This window comes from Poromitra crassiceps (genome assembly GCF_964638095.1).
Source record: "Poromitra crassiceps genome assembly, chromosome: 14".
NCBI lineage: Eukaryota > Metazoa > Chordata > Actinopteri > Beryciformes > Melamphaidae > Poromitra > Poromitra crassiceps.
In genome coordinates this window covers 7,645,115-7,667,614 of record NC_139633.1, presented here as the reverse complement: position 1 = coordinate 7,667,614, position 22,500 = coordinate 7,645,115, and the positions used below count along the sequence as shown (strand labels likewise).

The 22,500-nt window shown below is 44.6% G+C and overlaps 1 protein-coding gene across 1 annotated transcript in view; it reads left to right on the top strand.

Moving 5' to 3' along the window:
• LOC310788802 (potassium voltage-gated channel subfamily KQT member 5-like) overlaps nt 1-22,500 on the top strand; it is a gene marked incomplete at its 3' end in the record, with an annotated part of 171,889 nt that overhangs the window by 135,655 nt on the left and 13,734 nt on the right. The window contains exons 8-12 of the mRNA XM_083650376.1: nt 756-850; nt 4,245-4,271; nt 13,257-13,319; nt 17,329-17,573; nt 19,101-19,209. Coding sequence (XP_083506502.1) covers nt 756-850; nt 4,245-4,271; nt 13,257-13,319; nt 17,329-17,573; nt 19,101-19,209 — 539 coding nt within the window. The remainder of the gene's footprint in view (nt 1-755; nt 851-4,244; nt 4,272-13,256; nt 13,320-17,328; nt 17,574-19,100; nt 19,210-22,500) is intronic.

Here is a 22,500-nt window from a genome sequence, read left to right as displayed (position 1 = left end):
TGTGTGTGTGTGTGTGTGTGTGTGTGTCATTCAGGGCAGGAAACGACTTCTGTCGCTGGTAAATTTCGAAATGCACCATCTGATTTTTTTTTACTTTTTTACCAACAGACAGCAGCCTATCCACCTTATTTTTGAATGCCCCACTGTAAAATCATTATGGGTGCAAGGTCCGGTCTAGAATGTGACTGATTGTTGCAGCTTGCGCATTTCCTCGTTAAAACTCCGACGCTGGGGAAAAAGAGTTGCTTCTCACAATAAATGTGTGTGTGTGTGTGTGTGTGTGTACGTGTGTGTATCTGTGTGTATGTGCGTGTGTGTATGTGTGTGTGTGTACGTGTGTGTATCTGTGTGTATGTGTGTGTGTGTGTGTATCTGTGTGTATGTTGTAAATGTGTCCTGCCCATCTCTGCTGCCTCCTTCCCCCCACCCACAGGCGGCTTGGCGTCTGTGCTCCACCGAGGGTGCCCGCCCCTACCTCAGAGCCACATGGCACCACTACCAAAGTGCCCTCTCGCCCCTCAGGCATGTATCCCCCCCCCCCCCACCCCAACCAACACCACCCAAAATACCCCAAATACTAATCAGCTTTTTCTTTTTTCCCTCCCTCACCTTTCCCTCTTTCATTTCCCAACATTTACATTCCTCCCTCCCCCTCCCCCCCCCCCCCCCTCAACACTACCCCATTCCCCCTTTTCGTTTCTTTCCTTTTCTTCCCAACATTTTGATTTGACTTACTCTGTCGACTCTGCACGTAGTGTGTCTGGCGTAGTTATGCTGCTGATGAGAACTCGGTTTCCATTGCTACCTGGAAGCCTCATTTGAAGGCGTTGCATACCTGCAGCCCCGCCAAGTAGGTAACAACTCACAGACTACAAACATGGCCGCTGCCGCTGCTCAGCCCTTCTCCTCGCCTCTCCTCCTCCACTGGCGTCTGCACGTCCTCGTTGGTGTCGCTTCAACTCCCCCATCCCCCTTTTTTTCCACCATGTATCGTGGCTCTGTAACCTTTCTTTTATAACCGTAGCCCATGTGTGTTCGTTTCACTTTCACTCCCCCCCCCCACCCCCCAACCAGGAAGTATATTTCTTAGCATGCATGCTCCCACATTCACAATCTACTGCTACTGTTGGACACTGAGCAGCTTCACCTGTTTGTGCAGTTAGAGTAGTGCCTTGCTCAAGGGCACATGATGCCAATAATTGCTGAGGTCTTGTTGATGTGAATTGATCCTCGTTTTGAACTACTGTTAGTGCTGATTCATTCAATTATGATGTGATTAAGGCAGTAAGTAAAGTGCCATGTCTGATCATGTTAAAGTCGAGCTGAACCCAAAAATGACTTTTCTTTTCTTTTGGTTCAAATACCTGGGTATGCAGTGCACCTATTTAATAATGTATGCAAACAAAATCACAGCAATCTAATTTCTTTAGTTTTTCACACTTTTTCACATCAAAAGTTCATTTTTCAAGATTTCATTGATAACAGTAATGTACAGTTTGCTGACGTCACCTAGTAGGCTACTATCACATTTCTACCCCATTTCAACCAATCATATCACGACATGCAGCTTCCAAATGAAGTAGAAAATGGCGCCTAGTGCCTGTCACCTGGCAGAATTCCTATCCCATAAACTAACTACTAACTTGGCCAATTTTTAGAAACATGAACAAAAAACAAAAACTATAATATCTTAGAATGCAAAGAAATGTAACTGGCTCATTAAAACGCACATTCCAGGGATATCGTATTTACAGCAGCAATAATGGCGCGCGCATCCGAGAGCTTGGTTGTCAGGGGTTGCACTTCGGAGATTCCAGGCCGACGTGCTGCACTCTCCGCTCGGCAACACGAAGGCAGCTGGCTGCCTGCGGGTCGCTGAGCTCCACTCCTCCCATCAAAAGGCTCTTCCCGAGGGGAGCGCCACAACACACTGAATCCCACTCGATTTGGAGGCAGAACACACCAGGATTGGCCAAAGCCCAATCCAGTCCCCATAATTGTCAAATAAAATCATCGACATGATACTATGACCCGCCTCTCAACCTGTCATCTTAGACAAACTATGTTTTCAGTCTGAAACGGACTCATTATGCATGTGACGAACAGGTTCAGTTCGACTTTAATGTAAATATGCTCATAGTTGGAGTAACCGCAGTAAGATAATGTGGAGTACTGCAAATTTAATGTGTCCCCCTTCAATAAGTATTTTTTCCAATGTGTAGCAAGACAGGCGATCGTGGAATAGGCAGATAAAATTGCTATCAGCAGGTGAGAGAAATGGGAGAACAGTGTAGTTGTCACTTGTTGTGGTCAAATTTACTGACAATAGTTTAAAGTATAACGGATATTTTAAACTAAATGGTAAATGGACTGCATTTATATAGCGCTTTTATCCAAAGCGCTTTACAACGTGTCTACATTCACCCATTCACACACCGAAGGCGGCCAGCTGCCACGCAGGGTGCTGGCACAGCCATTGATCGGGAGCAATTTGGGGTTCAGTGTCTTGCCCAAGGACACTTCGACATGCGGACTGGAGGAGCCGGGGATCGAACCACCAACCTTCTGGTTAGTGGATGACCCGCTCTACCTCCTGAGCCACAGCTGCCCCTAAACTAAACTAAAGCCTAAACTAAGTATAACGTGACGGATTTAGAAAAAACTGTACACCCACAATTCTGTATAAATCATCAAATAAACACAGGTAGCATTTAAATGTGATTTAAAGGAATTGCCAAGTCGTGCAATATCTTCATGGCAGTAATAACAAGCCTTACTCTTATTATTGGCCATAAACACATTATTAGCATGTCAACACTGCAGTCAGTGTTTATCAGCAAAACTCCCAAGTTCAGCATCAGCACCATTTTTCACAATATGATATTATACAGTCAGGTTTTTACATGTTATTGTATTGCTGTTATTATTGAAACAGTGTTGCCGTTTTCAACTGGTTTCTGAAATGTATGAACGTCGTTCCCACATCTATTCAACTTCAAAATGGTTGTTGTGCATCATTATAGTCCAGCGTGTGCCTCAAATTACCAGTTGATATGGAGTTTCCTATTGTCAGTAACAATATACTCTGGACATTTTGCCAATTTTGATCGATCGAAAGAGTACAAATAAGAATCACTGTCATCCACAAATACAATAAACGTACAGGAATTTGGCACCAAGACACATGGAGCACTTGAATTAGACTTCACATCATGTGTCTCGACTGACAAGTCTTTATATGGATTCAGACAAGACAACAATGCAACACACACACCAATATTCATGCTGTCTAATTCCCTCTGCCAGTCTAGCCTCAGTCTGCATGGCCCTATATACTAAGGTGACCAGATTTATCAAATGAAAATCGGGGACATTTCCAGTCCGGCAATCAATATATTATAAAAATATCCAATGTTATTACCTATGAAATAACACACAAACACACACACACACACACACACACACACATGTCATTCACTTTACAAAATGTCAATGTGTTCCCCAGCAGCATTGGCCTGGCCTTCCGAACCTACAGCGCCAGATGTTTTATGAATAGCCTCAGATCTCAAAAAGTATTTTCGGTGGAGTCCTAATTGCTTCTTCATTGTTCAAGATCTAGTGAAAGAGCTGCAGCAGAACATGTAAACACTTGTTGGATGCCTGGATCAAAACATTGACTCATAGAATCCATTCTCATTCAGATATCTTGAGATGAGAACGGTCAAGGGTCCCCTTTGAAATTGACCATATATGCCGGTTTTTCAAAATTCATTATTTAGCCCCCTTCCCGACAAGGTAGCATGGCATTGTTGGTCCCAACGGATGCTGTAGGTCATTTAAGAATGAGCCTGCTAGAGCTATAGAGTCATCCACAGACGGCAGTAGAAAATCGGGGACATTTTCAGGGACAGCTCCAGCCGGGGACAGGTCACCAAAAACGGGGACTGTCCCCGAAAATCGGGGACGTCTGGTCACCTTACTATATACTGTAGCTTCAGCTTGCATGGCCCTATATAGCCTCAGTCTGCATGGCCCTATATAGCCTCAGTCTGCATGGCCCTATATAGCTTCAGCTTGCATGTGCTTAGAAACGTGTGCTCTTCTGAAACAGGAAGTGATCTGCTTCTCACTGTCTTTTGGCTCCTCCCATATCAATTAGTGGAAATGTCTATAATGATATTTGAACCCACTGAATACTGATCTCTCTCCCCTTTTGTCTCCTCTTCATCCACTAACCTTTGAAGGAAAGAACAGGGAGAGACTACTTACAGGTTTGTACCACTCTCAATACCCCCCCCCCCCCCCCCCCCCCCCACACACACACACACACACACACACACACACTGCACACACACAATGTATTTATAATTAAATTACCTACTTGATATTTTGTTTCAATATCAGAAATCCATGTTAAGTGACCTCTACCTTGATTGCTAGCTTGTACGAAAAGTAAAAATGATGTGGTACTTTTTACAATTACAATTTTACAGACTGGGTATTTTATATCAAATATAAACTTTATTCAGGTTATAATGTTTGATTGTTTCCCCCCCTTCCAAAATGGATATAGCTTTTGTTTGAAGTTTCGGATATGTGCTATCATAGGTGCCAAATTTGAGAGAGGGGGGGAGAGCGAGAGAGGGAAGGAGAGAGAGATGAGAGAGCGAGGGGGAGAGAGAGAAAGGAGGCAAAATGGAGAGAGAGAGAGAGAGATGCGTGTGGGAAAAAACTTGCATCTGCTCGTTGAGGAGCCCCATCCAGCTCTCCCCCTCCCTCCCTCCCTCCCTCCCTCCCTCCTTCCCTCTCTCTCTCTCTCTCTAGATGTTTTTCCTGCTGAAAATCACTGACTGACACCTGTCAAAGTGTGCATTAAGTAAGCTATATGACACTTGTGATTAATTCTGCCTGAACAGATCTCCTATGTTGTTTGTTCAGCATACCTTGTTGCAGACGCTCTTTCTAGCAATTGACTGGCGGTTTAAATACTTTGTAGACAGTTACCTTAATTATCCAGGGGGCAGCTAGTGCATTTCTATCCAGGGGGGCTGTATACTACCAAAAATGGGGCTGTGTGATGTGGTTGAAATCAATAATATGATAATTGTAAGGATTTTTCTTGATATCATTACTGTTCATTCTCAGTTATTTAGGATGCTGTAGTTAAACTCAGTTTGGAAATAAACAAACACTCCAACAACAATAAAACGTTCTTTATGAATTACCATAGTGTAACACGGCTACCAGTTTACAGAGGTTACACTTCAGCCGATTATTGTTTTTACTGCTGTAGTGTGTTGGTCATGTTTAACACAAAGTAGGCTACATTAATGTCACTGCTTTTGTGGTCAATTATATGTAGGCTCAACATTCATATTTTGTAGAGGTTAGAGGGTTCCTTGTACAATTGAATGCATTCGTTTTTATGCACAGCCTGTGAGGTCCTGTAGTGCTTAGAATTCAATAAAAAGGGTAACACTACATGTAGGCTACATGTATATAATTCACTGGAATAAAAAAAAAAATATAGGTTTACTACACTGTACATGTCGACTCGTATAACTGAATTGCATATAGAAACAACTCACCAAAATTGACTATTGCACAACTGATTTCACACACAAAATTCCATTCAGCCCCCCAACGCGTACCTTGCCATACCTTGGCTTTTGCTGAAATGATGCCACTGTGTGCTATGAATGGTCGGTGTGCAGAGGTTAGCTACAATGAAAAGGTTGTGGGCAGGTTGGTTGGTTGATTGGTCGGTGGGTTGGTGGGTTGGTCGGTGGGTTGGTCGGGGGGTGGATGGTTGATTGGTTGGTGGGTTGGTGGGTTGGTGGATGGGTGGTTGGGTGAGTGAGTGAGCGAGCGAGCGAGTGGGTGGGTGATTGAGCAAGTGAGCCTTTAGTCCCCCTTCTGGAGCCACCTACAGCACACATGAGGACATAGGGCTTGGTACTATGAGGCGCTTTGGTTAAAAATGTCCACCAAACAGCTCATATGAATGTTAATGTTATAAAACACATTCAAAATTGATGGATAATGGACGTGAATGGATGTAAATGGATAATTAGCTCCCAGCAGCAAAACACTGCAAGACGATCCTGGGCAGTTCGGAGAAATCAGCATTTACAGTGGAAGGAGAGGGAATAATTAAAACATTAGTGATTTCTGATACATAAACAAGGGTCTCAGGTTCAAGTTGATTTGCCATTTGACTTGAATTATTGATCATAAGTGTTCATACATAGTGCACGTCATAAATATAGTCCCCGGAGGTAAACATACTGTATCACAGCCTCATAACCAGCTCACGGCAGATTCATGATGCATTAGTAGTACTGTAGTACTGGATATCAGCACGTAGGATAATCACAGAACACAGTTGTACAGTATAAATAAGTTATTCCTCAAGTAATAGTAGCATTTTTATGCCTCCACGGCGATTGCCAGGCCGGAGGCATTATGGATTCGGGTTGTCCGCCCGTTCGTACTGTACGTTCGTACGTCCATCCCATGTTCGTTAACGCGATATCTCAGGGAACGCCTTGACGGAATTTCATCAAATTTGTCTCAAATGTCGACTTGGACTCAAGGATGAACTGATTAGATTTTGGTGGTCAAAAGTCAAAGGTCAAGGCCACTGTGACCTCTCGAACGCCATTTTCAAACTCGTCAACGCGATATCTCAGGAACGCATTGTTGGAATCTCTTCGAATTTTCCTCAAACGTCCACTTGCACTCAAGGATGAACTGATTAGATTTTGGTGGTCAAAGGTCAAAGTTCATGGTCACTGTGACCTCACAAACGCTCATTTCATGCTCGTTAACTCGATATCTCAGGAACGCCTTGACGGAATTTCAACAAATTTGCCTCAAACCTCCACTTGGACTGAAGGATGGACTGATTAGATTTTAATGGTTAAAGGTCAAGGTTCAAGGTCACTGTGCCCTCACAAACCCCATTTCCAAGCTGTTTCACACGACATCTCAGGAACACCTTGACGGAATTAATTCCAATTTTGAAATTTTCTGAAAATTGGATTTAAATTTGCAATCCACTTGGATGGAACCCCAACTAGAGACAGACAGATGTGTAGTAGCTACATCAAGACAATTCAAACAAAACATTTGACCCGTATATACTGTACTACATACAACATAGTTACAATACTGTAATATAGTATATAGCCTAGTACTATACTGTCTTTCCCTCTTTCTGTCTCCATTCTTGACTTTTCTCTCTCTCTCCTCCACCCTTTCTTTCCCTCTCCATCTCTGAATATCTCACCTGACTCCTTTCTGCACGTTTTGTCTCTCTGCACTTGACTCTCAGGCAGGGCAGAGACACTCCTTTCTGTCTTTTATGAGTTAGGATGAGTGTGTGTGTGTGTAGTGTGTGTGCGTGTGTGTACATGCGTGCGTGTGTGTGTGTGTGTGTGTGCGTGCGTGTGTGTGTGTGTACGTGTGTACGTGCGTGTGTGTAGTGTAGTGTGTGCGCGTGTGTGTGTGTGCGCGCATGCGCCTGCAAAGACAGGAGTCTGTACCATGTCTGTACCATGACGCACTTTTTCCATTGGGATGGTATTTATATAACTCATCAAACACAAGTCTAGGAGAGAGAGAAGCAGAAAAAAGGGCAAGAAAGAGAGAGAGAGAGAGAGAGGGGAACAAGAAAGAGACCAAAACAGTGGCGCGAGAGAGAGAGAGAGAGAGAGAGAGAGAGAGAGAGAGAGAGAGAAAGGGGCGAGTTAGAGAGAGAGAGAGATTTGTGAGTTTAATTATACTAGAATGTTTCAGTTTTTAAAGTATGCTGCTTCTTTGGCAACATTTGGGGAACTTGTGCCAGCAGCTTTTCAGGCATTTAGATTTAAGATGGCTACACACACACGCACGCACGCACACACACACACACATGCACACGCACACACACACGCACACAAACACAAACACACACACAGTACAGAAACAATTTTGTACACTCAGCAGGGCCGGTTCCAGAACAAGATGACTAGGGGCGCATCCTAGATAGGAAGGGGTGCAGATGCCCGGCCGTCTTTATTATTATTTTACTAAGAATAATGCATTTGACCATCATTTCAAGTAGAATGATACCACCCAAGCAAGAATATTTCAAGTCTTTCAAGTGTTTTACTGAAATATTTGGACCATATAATGATAATACAATTATCTCAACCTTAAAAGGTTACATATAGGTGCCAAAAAGCCATAAAATCACATCAAAGAACAAAGAAAAACAACAACTATAATTCAAGTTTAAACAGTAAGTGTGCAGCTGTAGCATTTATTTAAAAAAAAACCTGGCCTGACACTCAGTCACACACACACACACACACACACACACACACACACACACACACACACACACACGCGCACACACACACACGCACACACACACATAAAACAAATGTGCTTCTCATCCCCAAACAAAAAGTGCATTTAATGACAGTAAGCCTCAGCTACATGCATCCCTCCCAAAATCCCTCCCAACTCTTTAACAGCACGTTTGCTGCGGCTCCAGCCATTTATACCCGGGTGCAATGGTAATTATGACGAGCTTTACACGCTGTTTTTACGGCACTAATCTTTGTTTAATTGGCGGTTTTCTCGGCGGCGGTAGGTGCTAAAGTGCCCGGTGGTGTTTGCTCTCAGCAGACTAGTAAACACCCCCAGCAGCAGTAAACACTAGACGCACCGCACAGTGTTACAGTAGACACCATGCAGGGAGGGCGGGAGCTGCAGGTTGGTAAACATGAAGTGAGGGATAACAGATGTAACTGGGATTTGATGTGTGTGTGTGTACGTACGGCCTGTATACACCAGATCGGCCATACGTCATTTTGTAGGTGCCTGCTGGCGGCACATGTTCCCGCCCCCTTTTAAGGGGGGAAACACAAGCCTCTCCCCGTTGACTTCAATGTCAAATAGCACTACCAAAACAAATGATAGAAAAATAACAGAATCGACCTCGTTTATTAATGACCCCAAAACACCATGACATGACAATATATTACAACTCGCCTGGCCACAGAATGGGCAAGATACATCGGAAATATGACTTTGACCCATCTAAAATCATGTAACTCATGACCCGTCTCTGACCTAGTTCCGGTGTCCGCCTGTTGCTAATTTAGTCTTCCGACATTAAATGCTGTTGTAGTGGAGCCCAGCGTCGTTGTAGGCTACTTGGCTCGGGGCTGTAATGTAAATAATGTGACATGAGTCACATGATTTTAGATGGGTCAAAGTCATATTTCTGATGTATCTTGCCCAGTCTGTGGCCAGACGAGTTGTAATACATTTGTCATGTCGTGGTGTTTTGGGGTCATTAATAAGTGAGGTTGATTCTGTTATTTTTCTATAATTTTTTGGGGGAGGTGCTATTTGCTATTTGTAAGTCAACGGGGAGAGGCTTGTGTTTCCCCCATAAAAGGGGGCGGGGCCCAATTGCTGATCTGATGGAAGGGTGTGTGTGTGTGTGTGTGTGTGGGGGGGGGGGGGGGTATTTTGTATGTGTGTATCTCCAGGAGGGAGGAGGGATTCTCTGGGTGTGTGAATCAGATGAGTGTCCAAGTCAACTTTGCTCAAGTTCCCAGGAACCGTTTTGAGGCGGTAACAGCAGGAAGTAAAGCAGGTGTAACCAATATGATGAATGATGTTCCATTGCATTTAGGTGTCCCAGTGCCGGGGCCCTCATTAAAGGAACACGGCAAACATTTTGGGATTAATTAACTTGCCTGTTTAAATAAAGATTGATGATGATGATGATTTTGGGAGATTCGCCTATTTGACATCTTCCCAATAGTAAGACAAGAAGATAGTCCCTTCTCTAAAGGGTCAAAGTAAAGCAAGTGTAATCAATAACGTTAAAAAGTCCCTTCTCTTCTCTGTGCATGTAGTAGAAAAATAGTGAGCGCTAGTTAGCACAATGAATGGTACTCAATGGTACGGCTAGCCCATCCTCGTCAATACGAGCAAAAATGCATAAAAAGAAAAATGCTTCCGTACTGCTCACCTGGTCTAATCCAAGTCTCCACAACCCCTGAGATGCCAAGTTGATTTGAAAACAAATTATTTACACCCTGTTTTTAACTGAAATCTTCACTGTAGCCACGTTGTTACGAAAATGATAAGTGTGGAGCACCTGGCTACAGTGAATATTTCAGCTAAAAATGTGGATGTAAATTTAAAAAAAAGATAAGTCAACTTGGCATCTCAGGGCTTGTGGAGACTTGGATTACACCAGGTGAACAGTATGGAAGCATCTTTAGGGGTTCTTCCGTAAAACTGTGTGCACATCAGAAACCATAAGGCCCATAGTAACCAAACTTTGCACATACGGTAGGTTGGAAATGTCGTCACCCACTACTCAGAAAAAGGTCAGGCAGCATAGCACTTTTATTTGAGCTGGATGTGGACATTCCTGACAAAAGCACCACATTTTACCCAAACGCTACCCATAGCCATAGCTTTCCATTTTTGAAATAATAATAATAAAAATAAAAATGTGTCACAATGCCTATGACATCATCAGTGATCCTCATATAACTCATCAGTTTGAAGCTGTTTTATCATGATGAGTGACCAGGGCTATGACTTTACTGTACATCACAGAGACTTATGTGGGTAAAGTGTTGTGTTGTGCTGCTATATCCCTGTTCAGTCCTGTCCATCCTTCTCTAAAATGCCCCTCTCTTGCATCAACATGCAACACGCGCTCACGCCCAACTCATCAAATACTCACCTTTGGTCAGGTCTCTTTGGCGTCACTCTTTAACACACTGGGTACCCCTTTTCCAACGCCACCTTTTTTGTCATCTTGCCACAAGAGACCATAGCCAACAACTTGTGTTAGGTTATGGTTAGACAAGTGAAACACCTTGGTTAAGGTTAGAGAGTGTTAGGTTATGGTTAGACAAGTAAAACACCTTGGTTAAGGTTAGAGAGTGTTAGGTTATGGTTAGACAAGTAAAACACCTTGGTTAAGGTTAGAGAGTGTTAGGTTATGGTTAGACAAGTGAAACACCTTGGTTAAGGTTAGAGAGTGTTAGGTTATGGTTAGACAAGTAAAACACCTTGGTTAAGGTTAGAGAGTGTTAGGTTATGGTTAGACAAGTAAAACACCTTGGTTAAGGTTAGAGAGTGTTAGGTTATGGTTAGACAAGTTAAACACCTTGGTTAAGGTTAGAGAGTGTTAGGTTATGGTTAGACAAGTTAAACACCTTGGTTAAGGTTAGAGAGTGTTAGGTTATGGTTAGACAAGTAAAACACCTTGGTTAAGGCTAGAGAGTGTTAGGTTATGGTTAGACAAGTTAAACACCTTGGTTAAGGTTAGAGAGTGTTAGGTTATGGTTAGACAAGTTAAACACCTTGGTTAAGGTTAGAGAGTGTTAGGTTATGGTTAGACAAGTAAAACACCTTGGTTAAGGTTAGAGAGTGTTAGGTTATGGTTAGACAAGTAAAACACCTTGGTTCAGGTTAGATATTGTTAGGTTATGGTTAGACAAGTAAAACACCTTGGTTAAGGTTAGAGAGTGTTAGGTTATGGTTAGACAAGTTAAACACCTTGGTTAAGGTTAGAGAGTGTTAGGTTATGGTTAGACAAGTTAAACACCTTGGTTAAGGTTAGAGAGTGTTAGGTTATGGTTAGACAAGTAAAACACCTTGGTTAAGGCTAGAGAGTGTTAGGTTATGGTTAGACAAGTTAAACACCTTGGTTAAGGTTAGAGAGTGTTAGGTTATGGTTAGACAAGTTAAACACCTTGGTTAAGGTTAGAGAGTGTTAGGTTATGGTTAGACAAGTAAAACACCTTGGTTAAGGTTAGAGAGTGTTAGGTTATGGTTAGACAAGTAAAACACCTTGGTTAAGGTTAGAGAGTGTTAGGTTATGGTTAGACAAGTAAAACACCTTGGTTAAGGTTAGAGAGTGTTAGGTTATGGTTAGACAAGTGAAACACCTTGGTTAAGGTTAGAGAGTGTTAGGTTATGGTTAGACAAGTGAAACACCTTGGTTAAGGCTAGAGAGTGTTAGGTTATGGTTAGACAAGTGAAACACCTTGGTTAAGGTTAGAGAGTGTTAGGTTATGGTTAGACAAGTAAAACACCTTGGTTAAGGCTAGAGAGTGTTAGGTTATGGTTAGACAAGTAAAACACCTTGGTTAAGGTTAGAGAGTGTTAGGTTATGGTTAGACAAGTTAAACACCTTGGTTAAGGCTAGAGAGTGTTAGGTTATGGTTAGACAAGTAAAACACCTTGGTTAAGGTTAGAGAGTGTTAGGTTATGGTTAGACAAGTAAAACACCTTGGTTAAGGTTAGAGAGTGTTAGGTTATGGTTAGACAAGTAAAACACCTTGGTTAAGGTTAGAGAGTGTTAGGTTATGGTTAGACAAGTGAAACACCTTGGTTAAGGCTAGAGAGTGTTAGGTTATGGTTAGACAAGTGAAACACCTTGGTTAAGGTTAGAGAGTGTTAGGTTATGGTTAGACAAGTGAAACACCTTGGTTAAGGTTAGAGAGTGTTAGGTTATGGTTAGACAAGTGAAACACCTTGGTTAAGGTTAGAGAGTGTTAGGTTATGGTTAGACAAGTGAAACACCTTGGTTAAGGCTAGAGAGTGTTAGGTTATGGTTAGACAAGTGAAACACCTTGGTTAAGGCTAGAGAGTGTTAGGTTATGGTTAGACAAGTGAAACACCTTGGTTAAGGTTAGAGAGTGTTAGGTTATGGTTAGACAAGTAAAACACCTTGGTTAAGGTTAGAGAGTGTTAGGTTATGGTTAGACAAGTAAAACACCTTGGTTAAGGTTAGAGAGTGTTAGGTTATGGTTAGACAAGTAAAACACCTTGGTTAAGGTTAGAGAATGGTTTGTGTTCGGGAAAAACGTTACATGTGGCTTACGGTTGAAATGTACGTTGAAAAGGCCGGGAATCGAACCCGCCCGTCATCGGCCTCCAAGGGAAACTTTACCCATCTGCCACCCTGACTACAAGGCCCTTACTGGCCACTGTTGTCATTCCTTGCTACACTCCTGTGGCGTCGATTCCAGGCGTTATGGGAGTGGCGAAAAAGGGGTACTGCAGTCCGTTAAAAAGTGACAAAACCTATATGGCGATTTGGGAGTGAGAAGAGGTGGGAACATGGCCGTCAGAGGATGTCTCTCCTCCCCTCTCTGTTGAGCTCCCGGGTTAACCTCCTCTCTCCTTCTATCTCTCCTCCACCCATCCCTCCTTCACTCTAGTAAGGGTCTAAGTCATAGGAGCCGGAGGCTCTTCCGAAGGTATACCGCTCGGAAATTTAGGAGGTACCTGCTACCCAGCATCCTCTCTGCCCGGCCCTCAGTCCAATGACCTGTGACTGACTAACAGCACTAACATCACCTCCCCACCCCACCCATCCCCCCTCCCCCCTCCTCCCCCCGGGGACTTTGTCTGAGAAGATTCCTGCTGCCTGTTGCTTGTTGAATGTGACTGAGGCCCCGTTTACCCTGTTAGACACTAAAGGGGAACTCATGCAGAATGTGTAGGAACCCTGCATTTCTGATTGGTCTGCTGCATTGCATGCTGGTCTATTTGCCATGGCAACATAATTGTTTACTACAGCAAGTTTTCTGCATCTCCCCCATTCCCTTAGAGGTCATACTCCAAATTAAGACCACATTTCCCATGAACCCTGTCAGTGGCGTGCACAGGCATTTTGGGGGGCAGGTGCTCAAGTGAAAAAAAGGGCACCCCTCTCATAATTATTTATAAAAACATAAAGTGACATACAGTCAGGCCCAGCTTAATACAGTGTGGTGCACCTGGGTGACCACACTTGAAAAATGGTATCACTACAATGAATGAATTAATGAATTAATACAATTGCTCATTAAATCCATAAGAGTGTCAGCTTTCCAGTCATTCCCAAATTATGAAATTCCAAGACTTTTCCTGGACCCCAGTATGCAGAACTGTACAAATAGAAGGCGAAAATAACACATTTATAGGCTACTGCATGCAACAACAAAACGGTATGTTTTTGCCAAGAACTGCATGGGATGAGCATAAAGTGAGCATGTCTGTAAAGGGGAGACTCATCAGTACCCATAGAACCAAGCTCCGCACCATGGGAGATCGGGCCTTCTGCTCCGCCGCTCCCCGTCTGTGGAACACTCTTCCCGACCACCTAAGAGCTCCACAGACGGTGAATGCTTTTAAAAAGGGACTGAAAACTTTCCTTTTTAATAAAGCCTTCTCCTAGTTTTGTGCTTTCCTTAGTTTTTAGGCTTTTTATGTGATTTTTTATGTTCTTTTTAATGTTCTTTTAATCCTTTTATTTATTTTTTATTCTCCTTTCATTTTTATTCTTTTAATAATTTTATTTATTTTTTACTCTGTAGCACTTTGGGATTTTGTCCAAAATGAAAAGTGCAATACAAATACAATTTATTATTATTATTATTATTATTATTATTATTATTATTATTATTATTAGAACCATGCTCATTCAGATATCTTGAGATAAGCGATCAAGGGGCCCCTTTGAAAATGACCATGCCAGTTTTTCCCTTGTCAAAATTTTGCCTAATTTTGGCACATTATTTAGCCCCCTTCTCGACAAGCTAGAATGGCATGGCTGGTACCACTGGATGCATGAGGCATTCTAGTTTCTGAGGATATCAGTTTCTTCACTCTAGCTTTAGAAACGGGTCCGCTACAGCCTCTGAAACACACTCATGTGTCTTGCAAAAAGGGCACTTATCATTCAAAGGGCAAAAGGGCAGGTGCTTGGGCACCACCTGGGGTCTATCTGTGCACGTCCCTGATTACCCTGTTGCTAATTCATTTGAGCTCAGGAGCGCAATGGAAACAAGTCCAATGACTTTATTGTGATATCCTGATGAATTATTTTATACTGTATGCTTGTTGGTGTATTGTATTTTTTAATTTGTCAAATAAATGCAATCAATCAATCAATCAATCAATCAGCTCTGTTTGCTCTCGAAGAACAGGACTCACTAAAAGCACAGCATTACACCTGGATGGGCATGGTTTTGCAGGACGTAGCAGTGGATGGGCATGGTGTTACAAGACGTAGCAGTGATGGGTGTGGTTTTGCAGGACGTAGCAGTGATGGGTGTGGTTTTGCAGGACGTAGCAGTGATGAGTGTGGTTTTTGCAGGACGTAGAAGTGATGGGTGTGGTTTTGCAGGACGTAGCAGTGATGGGTGTGGTTTTGCAGGACGTAGCAGTGATGGGTGTGGTTTTGCAGGACGTAGCAGTGGATGGGCGTGGTTTTGCATGACGTAGTAGATGGGTGTGGTTTTGCAGGACGTAGCAGTGATGGGTGTGGTTTTGCAGGACATAGCAGTGATGGGCGTGGTTTTGCAGGACGTAGCAGTGATGGGTGTGGTTTTGCAGGACGTAGCAGTGATGGGTGTGGTTTTACAGGACATAGCAGTGATGGGTGTGGTTTTACAGGACATACCAGTGATGGGTGTGGTTTTACAGGACATAGCAGTGATGGGTGTGGTTTTACAGGACGTAGCAGTGATGGGTGTGGTTTTGCAGGATGTAGCAGTGATGGGTGTGGTTTTGCAGGATGTAGCAGTGATGGGTGTGGTTTTGCAGGATGTAGCAGTGATGGGTGTGGTTTTACAGGACGTAGCAGTGATGGGTGTGGTTTTGCAGGACGTAGCAGTGATGGGTGTGGTTTTACAGGACGTAGTAGATGGGTGTGGTTTTGCAGGACGTAGCAGTGATGGCCGTGGTTTTGCAGGATGTAGCAGTGATGGGTGTGGTTTTGCAGGACGTAGTAGATGGGTGTGGTTTTGCAGGACGTAGCAGTGATGGGTGTGGTTTTGCAGGACGTAGTAGATGGGTGTGGTTTTGCAGGACGTAGCAGTGATGGGTGTGGTTTTGCAGGACGTAGCAGTGATGGGTGTGGTTTTGCAGGACGTAGCAGTGGATGGGTGTGGTTTTACAGGACGTAGTAGTGGATGGGTGTGGTTTTGCAGGACGTAGCAGTGGATGGGTGTGGTTTTGCAGGACGTAGCAGTGATGGGTGTGGTTTTGCAGGACGTAGTAGATGGGTGTGGTTTTGCAGGACGTAGCAGTGATGGGTGTGGTTTTGCAGGACGTAGCAGTGATGGGTGTGGTTTTACAGGACGTAGCAGTGATGGGTGTGGTTTTACAGGACGTAGCAGTGATGGGTGTGGTTTTGCAGGACGTAGCAGTGATGGGTGTGGTTTTGCAGGACGTAGCAGTGATGGGTGTGGTTTTGCAGGACGTAGCAGTGATGGGTGTGGCTTTACAGGACGTAGCAGTGATGGGTGTGGTTTTGCAGGACGTAGCAGCATTGGGAAAGCACTGATCCGGCAGGATGAAGAGTAGCAGCTGATAGACGCTGAGATGAGTCTTCTCATAGGCGATCACCTTGCTTGTTTACGGTAATTACTGACACCAATGTCTATAAACGATTAACGGTATTGATGTTAAAACGCCACACGTACTGTAGCACCTTCAAAGTGAATCACACCTGGTCATCACCTGATCACCTGATCACCAGGTGATCACCAGGTGATGAGTGGAGCAACAGAGGCTACAGCAGGTCAGGATGCAACAGTCAGAGTGAGATCTGGTGGCTTGGCGGGCTTTGTTGGTGGTGTTTTGGGCATGTCAGTTGATGGATGATGTTTGGGCTGAAGGAGAAGACAGAACGCTGCCCCCCGCTGTCTGTGCTCTGAACTGCTGTCGCTGTCTGAGGGGGAAAATAGGTGCTGACAGTCTCTCGCTCTCTCTTTCTCCCTTTCTCTCTCTGTATCTCCTCTTTTCCATCTTTCTCCACTCGTCGTCCACACATCTATCCACCCCCCCTCCTCTCTATTGTTCTATCTCTCTATTGTGCCCCACTTTCTCCTTGTTTATTCTCCCTGTCTTTGTCTCTCTCTTCTTCTGTGATATCTCTTTCTTTCTTTCTTTCTTTCTGTCTCCTTCCTTTCTTCCTTTTTCCTCATCTGTCTCTGCTTATTTGTGTGGCTCTCCATCAACCCCATCCTTCCTCTCCTACTCTGCCTGTCTGTCTGCCTGCCTGTCTGTCTGTCTGTCTGTCTGTCTGTCTGTCTGCCTGTCTGCCTGTCTGTCTGTCTGTCTGCCTGTCTGTCTGCCTGCCTGTCTGTCTGTCTGCCTGCCTGTCTGTCTGTCTGTCTCTCTGTCTGCCTGTCTGCCTGTCTGTCTGCCTGTCTGTCTGTCTGTCTGGCTGTCTGCCTGTCTGTCTCTCTGTCTCCCTCCCTCCCTCTCTCCCTCCCTCCCTCCCTCCCTCCCTCTCTCCAGTCAGAAGTTGAGTTTTAAGGAGCGCGTCCGGCTGGCGAGCCCCCGCGGTCAGAGCATGAAGAGCCGCCAGACGTCCGTCAACGACCGCCAGCGCTGTTCCCCCGGCAACAGCGATGTGGGCGGGGCCGAGATGACTGGCGGGAGCCCCGCCCACAAGGTGCAGAAGAGCTGGAGCTTCAACGACCGGACCCGCTTCAGGCCCTCGCTCCGCCTCAAGAGCCAGACACGCACCGCACAGCCCGACGGTGAGCGGCAGTGTGTGTGTGTGTGTGTGTGTGTGTGTGTGTGTGTGTGTGTGTGTGTGTGTGTGTGTGTGTGTGTGTGCGCGCACGCGCACGCGCGCGCGCATGTGTGTGTTCGAGTCCAAGTCCAAATCCGAGTCACCATTACCTGAGTCCGGAGTTACTGAACATGAGCGCTTGTGTAAACCTCCAGTGCGTCCCTGCCGGGCGGTGCGCGGCGGGCAGAGCATTAATATCTCGGCTTTGGCGTGACCAAGTTGTACCAGATTCGACACTGCACTAAAGTCAGCATCCCAGACACACACCCCCAATGTTTGAAGTTGATTTGATGAACGGTTCTCCAGATATGAGAAGGACAACATACACTTTCACACATACACAGACGGTCTCGGCTTTATTAGGGAGATCGAATAGTCTCACTGTATCACAGTCATTCAATATCTTTTTGTGATGGAATCACAAAATCCCTCTCTCCCTCTCTCTCTGTCTCTCTCTCCCTCTCCCTCTCTCTCTGTCTCTCTCTCCCTCTCCCTCTCTCTGTCTCTCTATCTCTCTCTCTCTCCCTCTCTCTCTGTCTCTCTCTCCCTCTCCCTCTCTCTGTCTCTCTCTCCCTCTCCCTCTCTCTGTCTCTCTATCTCTCTCTCCCTCTCTCTCTGTCTCTCTCTCCCTCTCCCTCTCTCTGTCTCTCTCTCCCTCTCCCTCTCTCTGTCTCTCTATCTCTCTCTCTCTCCCTCTCTCTCTGTCTCTCTCTCGCCCTCTCTCTCTCTCTCCCTCTCTTTGTCTCGCCCTCTCTCCCTTTCCCTCTCTCTCTCTCTCCCTCTCTCTCTGTCTCTCTCTTGCCCTCTCTCTCTCTCTCTCTCTCTCTGTCTCTCCCTCTCTCCCTTTCCCTCTCTCTCTCTCTCTCTCGCTGTCTCCCACTCTCTCTCTCTCCCTCTCTCCCTCTCCCTCTCTCTCTCTCTCTCTCTCCATGTCTCTCCCTCTCCCTCTCTCTCTGTCGCTCTTTCTCCTTTTTCCATGTCTCCCTCTGTCATAATAATGGACAGTGTTCAGGACGTCTATGCCCTCTTCTCCACATACGTAGCTGAGCTGGCAAACTGCTGCCAAATCCCTGAAGATCCCATCCATGCCGGGAATAAGTTCTCCCCCATTGAAAACCAAAAGCATATCAGTTTGAAACATTCACCCATTGAAAACCGAAAGTGTATCAGTTTGAAACATTCACCCATTGAAAACCGAAAGTGTATCAGTTTGAAACATTCACCCATTGAAAACCGAAAGTGTATCAGTTTGAAACATTCACCCATTGAAAACCGAAAGTGTATCAGTTTGAAACATTCACCCATTGAAAACCGAAAGTGTATCAGTTTGAAACATTGACCCATTGAAAACCGAAAGTGTATCAGTTTGAAACATTAACTCATTGAAAACCAAAAGTGTATCAGTTTGAAACATTCTTTCAGAATGTCTTTTTAAGACATTTTAAGACGTTTATTTGATGGAGAGGTGGTCTGGTCTGTCTCTCTCTCCCAGTGGACTCAGGCATGACCACGGAGGATTCCTTCGACGAGAGAGGCTGCCACTGCGACGTGACCGTGGAGGACCTGTCGGCCCCGCTCAAGGCTGTCATTAGAGCCGTCCGGTGAGCTGCTGCTGCTGCTGCTGCTGGGGTGCTTTCAGATGTCTTAGGGGACATTCACACCAAAAGCGTTTTTTTCAGTCAGAACGCTATGAAAATCATGTTGAGAGCGCTTCCATTGTGCACAAAACACAGCGCATGGAGCGTTCTTTTTGCACTCCGTTCTGTTTTCCCCTGTAGTCGCGTGCAGTACGGATCAGAACACAACGACCACACGGACGGTAGCCAGCTAGTTTTGTCTGTTTGATGTTGTTCACTGTCAACATGAAAGCCAGATTATTGCCAATTCTGGTAGCAGCCGAGGTTGAAAATCCCTCGGGAGGAGAAAAGGTAGAAGGAGTGAAAAAGACGATCATGTTCAACTTTTTTCAGCTTTAAAACGCCCACAGCGCTCCTCCAAAAACAACAGACACCACCAGCGCTAAACGCCAGGTGCGTTCATTAAAAGAGGAGCATGTCTAGCGCGTCCTTACATACAGAATGAATTGCAGAAAGACGCTGGCAGCTCCAAAAACGCTTTTGGGTCTGAATGTCCCCTTAGGGGACATTTTTGCCTTCAACGCATGAAACTAGGTGTACCCTCTCTGGGCAGAGTCATCCCCACAATGCCGAAGAAGAAGAACCCGTCAGGAACACGTGGTTATATCTTACGCCAAGGGCAAGGGCAAGGGCAAGGGTTATCTCTGCTAGTTTCTAGCACTCCAAATCAAATCAAAAATCCATTTGATTTTAATGACCACCAAGTACTGACCCAGTGGTCATTAAAAGGAAAGAAAGCAGCTTTTTGAGTGCTAGAAACTAGCAAAGATAACACTTGCCCTGTCCCTTGCACTGTTTGAAGAGTTTTGTGACGTCCATTTGCGTTAGCCCCAATCAGTAATTTTTTTGAATTTTTTTACTGTAATATAAGATCTTTTTAGTCATAGGACATGGTAGATTGACTTGTAATAGGGAGACTCGTGCCTTTATTTATCCCACACCGCCCTCCATTGGCCAGCCCTGGGACTAAGCAGTTTGCTGCCAGCGTCCCGAGGCAAGATGGGCGCATGCGCTCTACAGCGGCAGCGTTGTGTTCCTGGAAACCAGGAAGTAACTCGATTCGGATTTGCTACGAAAATCATCATCATCATCATCATACCTTTATTTAAACAGGGAAAGACCATTGAGAGCAAGCTCTCTTTTACAAGGACGCCCTGCGTACATACAAAAGAACAACATAGACAAGGGTTAGGGTTAGGGTTAGGGTTAGCCCTAACCCTAACCCTAACCCTAACCCTACAGTATTACAGTATTACAGAGAAAATAAATAATTTAGAGGAAACACGCACATTCACACTGCTCTATGTCATTTAACAGGGATTTAAATTGGTTAAAAGGGATTAGCCTAACCAATTTTGTGAGTTTTTGCATCTCGTTCCACTTGTGTGGAGCATAGTAAGAGAATGCCAATTTCCCAATCTCAGTACGGACACAATGATTTTCAAGAACCAGATAGTCTTGGGACCTAGTGCAGTGTGCTGGTGGTTTGTGGTTAACAAGACATGAGAGATAACCAAAATGACGTTTCACGGAACTATGGATTATTATTTCATCACGTGGTGACTGAGTACCCGATGTCACAACATGTACATAGAGCTTTCTGGCGCTGTGTTTTGTTGACTTTGAACGGCGATATCGTTATCGATACTATTGCACGCAGAGGGCACAGTGTCTCCAATAGCAAAACTTGGAAAAGTTGCTGAATGGGGCTTTAAGACACGACGCTTCCCCGCCATTGACGCAAGTAAGCGTCATTCCATCTTTTCACTGGCATACCTTATGAAGTGGTTACCATACTCGTGTAGTCCTCTGCAAGCCAGAGTCCCCCATCCCTACAAAACCGATCAGCGTTCTCAGCATCGATCTCCCTTCATGGAGGAAGCTCAAAACACATCCAACACAGAAGGATTTCTTTCAAGTGTCGATAACTAAAGAACGGAAGAAGGCAGAAACAAACTCTTTCTTTTCATGAAAGTAGAGGCTTTCATGGCTGTCTTTTGGGATATTCTGTGTTTACGTCGTCATAGAAGGAAATATTCTGCGGGTCGTGGAAAATGAGTGAAAATGCTCAAAAAACCCTGGCGGTGCCGCTGGCGACTTTTCTTTTGAAACTCTGGCGGGGGGAATGAGTTAATGGTAACTGTGACAGTGTTTTACATTTTTACATTTACAAATCTGTAAAGATCTCAAGATTATTCACTCCCATTCAATTCCAAATGGCATACAAAACTGCAAAGGCAAGTGTTTACATCCACCCCGGTATTCACGTATCTACAAACATAATAATTATGCAATGTATTTTGGCTCTGAAATGTTCATATTCTGCATTATATCCATGAGCAGGCCGCTTTTCCTCCCATCCAATGTAGGCTACATGTTATTCTAGCCTGAGGCACGCACGCACGCACACACACACGCACGCACCCACACATACACACACGCACGCACACGCACACACACACACACACACACACACACACACACACACACACACACACACACACACACACATAGCTGGGGTTCTCACTGTCTGTGTGTGTGTGTGTGTGTGTGTGTGTGTGTGTGTGTGTGTGTTTCACCTATTTATTTCTCTCTTCTCTCTTTATCTGTACGGCCGACTGCTGCGAGGGCTCCCATCAAGCCTGAGGGCTCCCGTCAAGGGGTTTGGTGTGTGTGTGTGTGTGTGTGTGTGTGTGTGTGTGTGTGTGTGTGTGTGTGTGTGTGTGTGTGTGTGTGTGTGCAGCAGACCCCTCTCTTCTTACACTGGCACCGGCACCCTGTGAATGAATGTTTATCCAACTGGCGCCCACTGACTCTCTCTCTCTCTCTCTCTCTCTCTCGCTCTCTCTCTCTCCCATCCTCTTCATATCTTGTAAAAAAAAATCCCTTTTCACTCCATTTTCAAAACTTGATTAAATAATCAAGTTTTTAACTGAATTTCCCATGAAAAAACATCTGAATATATGTATGTATGTATGTATGTGTGTGTGTGTGTGTGTGTGTGTGTGTGTGTATATAATAAATAATAATAATAATAATAATGATTGGATTTATATAGCGCTTTTCTAGACACCCAAAGCGCTTCACAGAAATCATTATTCATTCACACCATTCGTACCAGTGGTGGTAAGCTACGGGTGATGTAGCCACAGCTGCCCTGGGGAAGACTGACGGAAGCGTGGCAGCCATTTCGCGCCTACGGCCCCTCCGACCACCACCATAGACACCATAGACATTCATACCCATTCATACGAG